The sequence below is a fragment of the Ylistrum balloti genome, unplaced genomic scaffold (genome assembly GCF_031769215.1).
Source record: "Ylistrum balloti isolate Yb309-2 unplaced genomic scaffold, AGI_CSIRO_Ybal_v1 Utg369974, whole genome shotgun sequence".
In the NCBI taxonomy this organism is placed as follows: domain Eukaryota; kingdom Metazoa; phylum Mollusca; class Bivalvia; order Pectinida; family Pectinidae; genus Ylistrum; species Ylistrum balloti.
In genome coordinates this window covers 266,911-276,366 of record NW_026782065.1, presented here as the reverse complement: position 1 = coordinate 276,366, position 9,456 = coordinate 266,911, and the positions used below count along the sequence as shown (strand labels likewise).

The window sequence follows — 9,456 nt, the reverse complement described above, 5'->3', positions numbered from 1 at the left end:
GGTGTCCAAAAAGGATGTGGAAGAGGTGGTGTCCAAAGAGGATGTGGAAGAGGTGGTGTCCCCTGGGAACTTGGAAGAGGTGGTGTCCAAAAAGGATGTGGAAGAGGTGGTGTCCAAAAAGGATGTGGAAGAGATGATGTCAATAAGGATGTGGAACAGGTGGTGTTAAAAAGGATGTGGAAGGAACGTCCTCATGGAACATGGAAGAGGTGGTGTCCAAAGAGGATGTGGAAGAGGTGGTGTCCATAGAGGATGTGCAAGAGGTGGTGTCCAAAGAGGATGTGGAAGAGGTGGTGTCCAAAGAAGATGTGGAAGAGGTGGTGTCCAAAGATGGAGGTGGTGTGTGGAAGAGGTGGTTCCAAAAGAGGATTTGGAAGAGGTGGTATCCAACGATGATGTGGACGAGGTGGTCTCCAAAAAGGATGTGGAAGAGGTGGTTTCCAAAATGTATGTGGAAGAAGTGGTGTCCCCTCGGAACATGGAAGAGGTGGTGTCAAAAGAGGATGTGGAAGAGGTGGTGTCCAAAGAGGATGTGGAAGAGGTGGTGTCCAAAGAGGATGTGGAAGAGGTGGTGTCCAAAGAGGATGTGGAAGAGGTGGTGTCCAAAAAGGATGTGGAAGAGACGATGTCCAAACAGGATGTGGAAGAGGTGATGTTATAGGGAAACATGGAATATGTGGTGTCCAAAAAGGATGTGGAAGAGATGGTGTCCAAAAAGGATGTTGACGAGGTGGTGTCCAAAGGATGTGGAAGAGGTGGTGTGTGGAAGAGGTGGTGTCTAAAGAGGATGTGGAAAAGGTGGTGTACAAAGAGGATGTGGAAGAGGTGGTCTGCAATAAGGATGTGGAAGAGGTGGTGTCCAATGGAAACATGGAAGAAGTAATGTCCTCAAAGATCATGGAAGAGATGGTGTCCAAAGAGGATGTGAAAGAGGTGGTGTCCAAAGAGGACGTGGCAGAAGTGGTGTCCCAAGGAAATCTGGAAGAGGTGGTGTCCAAAGAGGATGTGGAAGAGGTGGTGTCCAAAGAGGATGTGGAAGAGGTGGTGTCCCCTGGGAATGTGGAAGAAGTAGTGTCCAAAGAGGATGTGGAAGAGGTGGTGTACAAAGAGGATGTGGTAGAGAGGGTGTCCAAAGGAAATGTGGTAGAGATGGTGTCCAATGAGTATGTGGAAGAGGTGGTATCCAAAGAGGATGTGGAAGAGGTGGTGTCAAAAAGGATGTGGAAGAGGTGGTGTTCAAAGAGTATGTGGAAGAGGTGGTGTCCCCTGGAAACATGGAAGATGTGGTGTCCAAAGTGGATGTGGAAGAGGTGGTGTCCAAAAAGGATGTGGAAGAGGTGGTGAAAGAGGATGTGGAAGAGGTGTTGTCCAAAGAGGATGTGGAAGAGGTGGTGTCCAAAGAGGATGTGGAAGAGGTGGTGTCCCCTGGGAACATGGAAGAGGTGGTGTCCAAAAAGGATGTGGAAGAGGTGGTGTCCCCTGGGAATGTGGAAGAGGTGGTGTCCAAAAAGGATGTGGACGAGGTGATGTTATAAAGAAAGCGTGGAATAGGTGGTGTCCAAAGAGGATGTGGAAGAGGTGGTGTCCAAAGAGGATGTGGAAGAGGTGGTGTCCAAAAAGGATGTGGAAGAGGTGGTGTCCAAAAAGGATGTGGAAGAGGTGGTGTCCAAAGAGGATGTGGAAGAGGTGTTATCCAAAGATGATGTGGGAGAGGTAGTGTCCAAAGACGATGTGGAAGAGGTGGTGTCCAAAAAGGATGTGGTAGAAATGGTATGTAAAGAGGATGTGGAAGCAGTGGTGTCCTACGAGGATGTGGAAGAGGTGGTGTCCAAATTGGAATGTGGAAGAGGTAGTGTCCAAAGAGGATGTGGAAAAGGTGGTGTACAAAGAGGATGTGGTAGAGATGACGTCTAAAGGAAATGTGGTAGAGATGGTGTCCAAAGAGGATGTGGAAGAGGTGGTCTGCAAAAAGGATGTGGAAGAGGTAGTGTCCAAAGATGATGTGAAAGAGGTGGTGTCGAGAAGAGGATGTGGAAGAGGTGGTGTTCAAAGAGGATGTGAAAAAGGTGGTGTCCAAAGAGGATGTGGTAGAAATGGTGTCAAAAAAGAATATGGAAGAGGTGGTGCCCAAAGAGGATGTGGAAGAGGTGTTATCCAAAGAGGATGTGGAAGAGGTAGTGTAAAAACAGGATGTAGAAGAGGTGGTGTCCAATGAGGATGTGGAAGAGGTGGTGTCCAACGATGATGTAGAAGCGGTGGTGTCCAAAGAGGATGTGGAAGATATAGTGTCCAAATGGGATGTGGAAAAGGTGGTCTCCAAAGAGGATGTGGGAGAGGTGGTGTCCAAAGAGGATGTGGAAGAGGTGGCGTCCAAAGAGGAAGTGGAAGTGTTGGTGTCCAAATAGGACGTGGAAGAGATGGTGTCCAATGAAGATGTGGAAGAGGTGGTGTCCAAAAAGTGTGTGGAAGATTTGGGGTCTAAAGAGGATGTGAAAGAGGTGGTGTCTAAAGAGGACAAGAGGTGCCCAAAGAGGATGTGGTAGAGATGGTGTCCAAAGAGGATGTGGTAGAGATGGTGTCCAAAGAGTATGTGGAAGAGGTGGTGTCAAAAGAGGATGTGGAAGAAGTGGTGTCCAAATAGGATGTGGAAAAAAATGTCCAAATAGTACATTGAAGAGGTGGTGTCCAAAGAGAATATGGAAGACGTGGTTTTCAGAAGAGAATGTGGAAGAGGTGTTGTAAAAACAGGATGTGGAAAAGGTGGTGTCCAAAGAGGATATAGAAGAGGTGGTGTCCAATGAGTATGTGGAAGAGGTGGTGTCCGTAGAGGATGTGGGAAAGGTGGTGTCATCAAGGAACATGGACGAGGTGGTGTTCAGAGAGTATGTGGAAGAGGTGATGTTATGAGGTAAGCGTGTAATATGTGGTGTCCAATGAGGAGGTGGAAGAGGTGGTGTCCATAGAGGATGTGGAAGAGGTGGTGTCCAAAGATGATGTGGAAGAGGTGGTGTTAAAAGAGGATGTGGAAGAGATGGTGTCCAAAGTAGATGTGCAAGAAGTGGTGTCCAAAGGAAATGTGGAAGAGGTGGTGTCCATAGAGGATGTGGAAGAGGTGGTGCCCAAAGAGGATGTGGAAGAGATGATGTTATAGGGAAACATGGAATAGGTGGTGCGCAAAAAGGATGTGGAAGAGATGGTGTCGCAAGAGGATGTGGAAGAGGTGGTGTCCAAAAAGGATGTGGAAGAGATGATGTCCAAAGGAAATGTGGTAGAGAGGATGTGGAAGAGGTGGTGTTATAAGGTAAGCGTGGAATATGTGGTGACCAAAGAGGATGTGGAAGAAGTGGTGTCCATACAGGATGTGAAAGAGGTGATGTTCATAGGGAACGTGAATAAGTGATGTCCAATGAGTATGTGGAAGAGGTGGTGTCCAATGAGGAGGTGGAAGAGGTGGTGTCCATAGAGGATGTGGTAGATGTGGTGTCCAAAGATGATGTGGAACAAGTGATGTCTAAAGAGGATGTGGAAAAGGTGGTGTACAAAGAGGATGTCCAATGAGTATGTGGATGAGGTGGTGTTCAAAAATAACGTGGAACAGGTGGTATAAAAAGAGGATGTGGAAGAGGTGGTGTCCCCTGGGAACGTGGAAGAGTTGGTATCCAAAGAGGATGTGGAAGAGGTGGTGTCCAAATAGGACGTGGAAGAGATGGTGTCCAAAGACGATGTGGAAGAGGTGGTGTCCAAAGAGGATGTGGAAGAGGTGGTGTCCAAAAAGGATGTGGAAGAGGGGGGGTGTCCCCAGAGGATGTGGAAGAGGTGGTGTCCAAATAGGATGTGGAAAATGTTGTCCAATAAGGATGTGGAAGAGCTGGTGTCCAGAAGAGGATGTGGAAGAGGTGATGTCCAGAGAGGATGTGGAGGAGACGGTGTCCAAGGAGGATGTGGAAGAGGTGGGGTCCAAAGAGGATGTGGAAGAGATGGTGCCAGAAGAGGATGTGGAAGAGGTGGTGTCCAAACAGGATGTGGAAGAGGTGGTGTCAAAAGAGGATGTGGAAGAGGTGGTGTCCAAACAGGAAGTGGTAGAGATGGTGTCCAAAGGAAATGTGGTAGAGATGGTGTCCAATGAGTATGTGGAAGAGGTGGTGTCCATAGAGGATGTGAAAGAGGTGATGTTCATATGATACGTGAAATAAGTGGTGTCCAAAGAGGATGTGAAAGAGGTGATGTTCATAGGGAACGTGAAATAGGTGGTGTCCATAGAGGATGTGGAAGAGGTGGTGCCCAAAGAGGATGTGGAAGAGGTGGTGTCCAAAGAGGATGTGGAAGAGGTGGTGTCCAAACAGGAAGTGGTAGAGATGGTGTCCAAAGGAAATGTGGAACAAGTGATGTCTAAAGAGGATGTGGAAAAGGTGGTGTACAAAGAGGATGTGGAAGAGGTGGTCTGCAAAAAGGATGTGGAAGAGGTGGTGTCCAAAGAGGATGTGGAAGAGGTGGTGACCAAATAGGACAGTGGAAGAGGTGGTGTCCAAAGAGGATGTGGAAGAGATGGTGTCCAAAGAGGATGTGGAAGAGGTGATGTCAAAAAGGAAATGTGGAAGAGGTGGTGTACAAAGGGAATGTGGAAGAGGTGGTGTCCAAAGAGAATATGGAAGAGGTGGTGTCCAAAAGGAATGTGGAAGAGGTGGTGTCCAAAGCAGATGTGCAAGAAGTAGAGTCCAAATGGAATGTGGAAGAGTTGGTGTCCAAAGAGGATATGGAAGAGGTGGTTTCCATAGAGAATGTGGAAGAGGTGGTGTCCAAAAAGGATGTGAAAGAGGTGGGGTCCAAAGAGGATATAGAAGAGGTGGTGTCCAAAGAGGACGTGGCAAAAGTGGTGTCCCAAGGAAATCTGGAAGAGGTGATTTCCAAAGAGGATGTGGAAGAGGTGGTTTCCAAAAAGGATTTGGAAGAGGTGGTGTCCCCTTGGGAACGTGGAAGAGGTGGTGTCCAAAAAGGATGTGGAAGAGGTGGTGTCCACTGAGAACGTGGAAGAGATGTTGTCCAGAGAGGATGTGGAAGAGGTGGTGTCCCCTGAGAACGTGGAAGAGGTGGTGTCCAGAGAGGATGTGGAAGAGGTGGTGTCAAAAGAGGATGTGGAAGAGATGGTGACCAAAGAGGATGTGGAAGAGGTGGTGTCCAATGAGAATGTGAAAGAGGTGGTGTTAAAAAGGATGTGGAAGAGGTGGTGTCCCCAGGAAATGTGGAAAATTGGTGTCAAAAGAGGATGTAGGAGAGGTGGTGCAAAGAGGATGTGGAAGAGGTGGTGTCCAAAGAGGATGTGGAAGAGGTGGTGTCCAAAAAGGATGTGGAAGAGGTGGTGTCCCCTGGGAACGTGGAAGAGTTGGTGTCCAAAGAGGATGTGGAAGAGGTGGTGTCCAAAGAGGATGTGGAAGAGGTGGTGTCCAAAAAGGATGTGGAAGAGGTGGTGTCCAAAAAGGATGTGGAAGAGGTGGGGTCCAAAGAGGATGTAGAAGAGGTGGTGTCCAAAGAGGATGTGGAAGAGATGGTGTCCATACAGAATGTGGAACAGGTGGTGTCCAATGAGGATGTGGAACAGGTGGTGTCCATAGAGGATGTGGAAGAGGTGGTGTCCAAACAGGATGTGGAACAAGTGATGTCAAAAGAGGGTGTGGAAGAGGTGGTGTCCAAAGTGGATGTGGAAGAGGTGGTGTCCAAAAAGGATATGGAAGAGGTGGTGTCCACTGGGAACGTGGAAGAGGTGGTATCCAAAGAGGATGTGGACGAGGTGGTTTCCAAAATGAATGTGGAAGAGGTGGTTTCCAAAAAGTGGATGTGGTAGAGATGGTGTCCATACAGGATGTGGAAGAGGTGGTGTCCCCAGGAAATGTGGAAAAGGTGGTGTCAAAAGAGGTTGTGGAAGAGGTGGTGTCCAAAAAGGATTTGAAAGAGTTGGTGTGAAAGAGGATGTGGAAGAGGTGTTGTCCAAAGAGGATGTGGACGAGGTGATGTTATAAAGAAAGTGTGGAATAGGTGGTGTCCAAAGAGGATGTGGAAGAGGTGGTGTCCATAGAGGATGTGGAAGAGGTGGTGTCCAAAGAGGATGTGGAAGAGGTGGTGTCCAAAGAGGATGTGGAAGAGGTGGTGTCCAAAGAGGATGTGGAAGAGGTGGTGTCCAAAGAGGATGTGGAAGAGATGGTGTCCAAAGAGGATGTGGAAGAGACGATGTCCAAAGAGGATGTAGAAGAGGTGATGTTATAACGTAAGCGTGGAAAATGTGGGGTCCAAAAAGTATGTGGAAGAGGTGGTGTCCAAAGATGATGTGGAACAAGTGATGTCAAAAGAGGATGTGGAAATGGTGGTGTACAAAGAGGATGTGGTATAGAGGTTGTCCAAAGGAAATGTGGTAGAGATGGTGTCCAAAGAGGATGTGGTAGAGATGGTGTCCAAAGGAAATGTGGTAGAGATGGTGTCCAATGAGTATGTGGAAGAGGTGGTGTCCAAAGGGAATGTGGAAGAGGTGGTGTCCAAAGAAGGTGTGGTAGAGATGGTGTCCATGGAGGACGTGGAACACGTGATGTCAAATGAGGATGTGGAAGAGGTGGTGTTCAAAGAGGATGTGGAAGAGATGGTGTCCAAAGAGGATGTGGAAGAGGTGGTGTCCAAAGAGGATGTGGAAGAGGTAGTGTCCAAACAGGATGTGCAAAAGGTGGTGTCCAAAGAGGATGTGGAAGAGATGGTGTCAAAGAGTATGTGGAAGAGGATGTATACACAAAATGGCGCAGGTGACACTCAATAGCTTTTGGGAATCGTCTGCTGTTAGCAGAAACAAACGAAAAAGTAGAGATGATGATGAAATAGACAGCTCGTCTGAAACAAGAAAACATACCAAAACATCATCGGCACAATATCCAAAAACTTTTCAACAGAAATGGCTGTCAGAATTCGATTGGCTGAGAAAAGAAGATTCCGGTATGTTCTGTTCCCTATGTAAGGAAATGCCGCACTGTAAATTTTCGCCGTTTTGTAAAGGAACCAAACATTTTCAGAGATCACCGCTTGTGCGACATCAGCAGTCAAAAGATCATCTACTATCGATTCAGACAAAACAACAAAAGGTGTACATGAACGCTGCCAAAACATGCTTGAAAAAGAATTATCAGCCTATACTTGAGGCTCAACTGAAGACGGCACTGTGGCTGGCCAAGGAGAACATTGCTAACCGCAAGTTTATAAGCTTAGTAGATCTGCAGGTGGTTATTTCATTAGTGTAAGAAATTTGATTAATGGTCAGAACAGTGGGAAGGATTACCATTGTTATGAATATTGTCAATGTGGATAAAAAACAAAATCACAAAATACATTGTACACGTGACTATACTGGAGACATGTTATTAAACAAATTGTTAGGATTTCATTCTTAGTTTTAATTTGGATAAATAACAAATTTTAACTAGTTAATAGTAAATAATTAAAAATAAATTCATGTCATTTAACATTAACATTTTAAAATGATCTATGAATAAAACAAACTAAAGAATACCACTACCAGTAATTTATTATTTCATTTTTTAATCAGATTTCAAATGGATCAACAGTATTTCAAAAGAGTTCCGCGGGAAGGAGTTCAACTTCATCAAGTGGGATTTATACAAATCATCAGGCACCTAGTGATATGCAAAGAGCACTGGCAGACGTGTTGAGAGAATTGACCATTGTCTGAGTGAGAGATAGTCCATTTGTTGGTCTTATGGTAGATGAATCCATGGATATTGCCACAAATAAAAAACTTATTATGTTTTGTAAAATTGTACATGCTGGTCAAATCAAAATAGAGTTCTGTGCAAATGTAACTGTAAGTGATGGAAAAGCAGATACAATATATAATGCTATTGTAAATTGGATGGACGATGTTGGCATTAGCTTCAAGAACATTTCTGGATTTGGAAGTGACGGAGCAGCAGTGATGACTGGTAGACTTTCAGGTGTTGGAGTGAAGTTAAGGGCACAGAATCCTCACATAATTCATGTATGGTGTGCAGCACATAGGTTGTCTTTGGTGGCACATTGGGCTGCTAAGAAAGTTCCATACTTAAGAAAAGTACAGGAGCTGTTAATAGCAATTTATTATTATTATGAATTTTCAGCTCCACGTTATAACAAACTTAGGGAATTGAAAAAAATCATGAAAGAAAAGGTTAAGAAGTTTAAAAAACCAACAGAGGTTCGGTGGTTATCACTACAAGATGCAATAATTGCAGTCTATGAAAGCTGGTCGGTACTCATCTTAGGAATGGAACATGAAGCCGCCAATGCTCCCAGAACTGAGGGTGGAGCAAAAGCAAAAGGGATAGGGAGAGACATCAAGACATTCAAATTCATTTCAGTATTATGTCTATTGAAGGATATACTGAACATATTATGTAAATTATCCAGAACATTCCAGAGAGACATTATTGATATTCAGCAGGTCACATCTATGGTTATCTCAGCTCGAGATACCATACAATCTTTTTACCATACTGACCCTCCAACTGTAGTTGATTTGTTAGACACTATTGAGGAATCTGATGAGTACAAAGGGATTCCACTTACATGTTCTATTAGGGATAGGATTGTATTCAGAGATGTTAAGCGAGCTTTTGTCAGAAACTTGGTGTCAGAATTTAATGAACGCTTTCCAGAAGACAATATGAGGGACTTGAAAGACCTGAATGATGTTCTTAATCCGAACATACTGCCAGTGAACCATGCAGGTATTGTTAACCATGGCACAGAATCCCTTGAGAGAGTGATAGAGAAATATGGAGGGGGTGAAGGTGACAATCTCATTGATCCTAATAGAACCAGAGATGAGTATCTGCAGTTCAAATTTTTGCTAAATGTTAACAAGACATTTTGAGGTAACAGACATGTGTTTAAAGATCACAAATGACTACACTGAGGAATTTCCAGGCTTTTGTGTTCTAGCTGGTATATTCATGACTGTGCCATTAACTTCAGTCCCCTGTGAAAGGGGATTTTCACTCCAAAACCGTCACCATTCTGCCTCAACAAATATAAGAAGTGTTTCTACTGTTGAGGACAGAATGGTCATTGGATATTATTCACACAAAGATGACTTTGATCCAGAGGAAATTGTCCACAGAGCTTGTGACAAAATGTTGTAAAAGCAATATTTCGCTAGTACTGTCTTAACTCTGTGTTGTAAAACCTTTAATGTTACTTATCATTGGCCTTGTTATTAATACAAGTGCTACATAGTATGTTTCCAAGAAAAATGTTTACAACAGTATTATAACAAAAACAGTTTGATGCCATTGGATCGATGATAATAAAAAAACACATTTCATTCAGTGATATTTGTATTTTATTTTATTTTCAGTGAAACAATAAAATTAGAACAATAAATCAAACATACTCATCCTCATATTCCATAAAGAACACATTAACTAATAT

At 44.4% G+C, this 9,456-nt stretch overlaps 1 protein-coding gene across 1 annotated transcript; it reads left to right on the top strand.

The window, feature by feature from the left end:
- Nucleotides 1–7,747: 7,747 nt before the first annotated feature.
- On the top strand, nt 7,748–8,899 carry LOC132547758 (E3 SUMO-protein ligase KIAA1586-like). Its single transcript, XM_060211560.1, has one exon. The coding sequence runs from the start codon at nt 7,748–7,750 to the stop codon at nt 8,897–8,899; it is 1,152 nt and encodes a 383-aa protein (XP_060067543.1).
- Nucleotides 8,900–9,456: the final 557 nt, after the last annotated feature.

Coding starts and splice junctions, on each gene's coding strand:
- LOC132547758 (XM_060211560.1), top strand. CDS start 7,748: ATGGTAGATGAATCCATGGATATTGCCACAAATAAAAAACTTATTATG.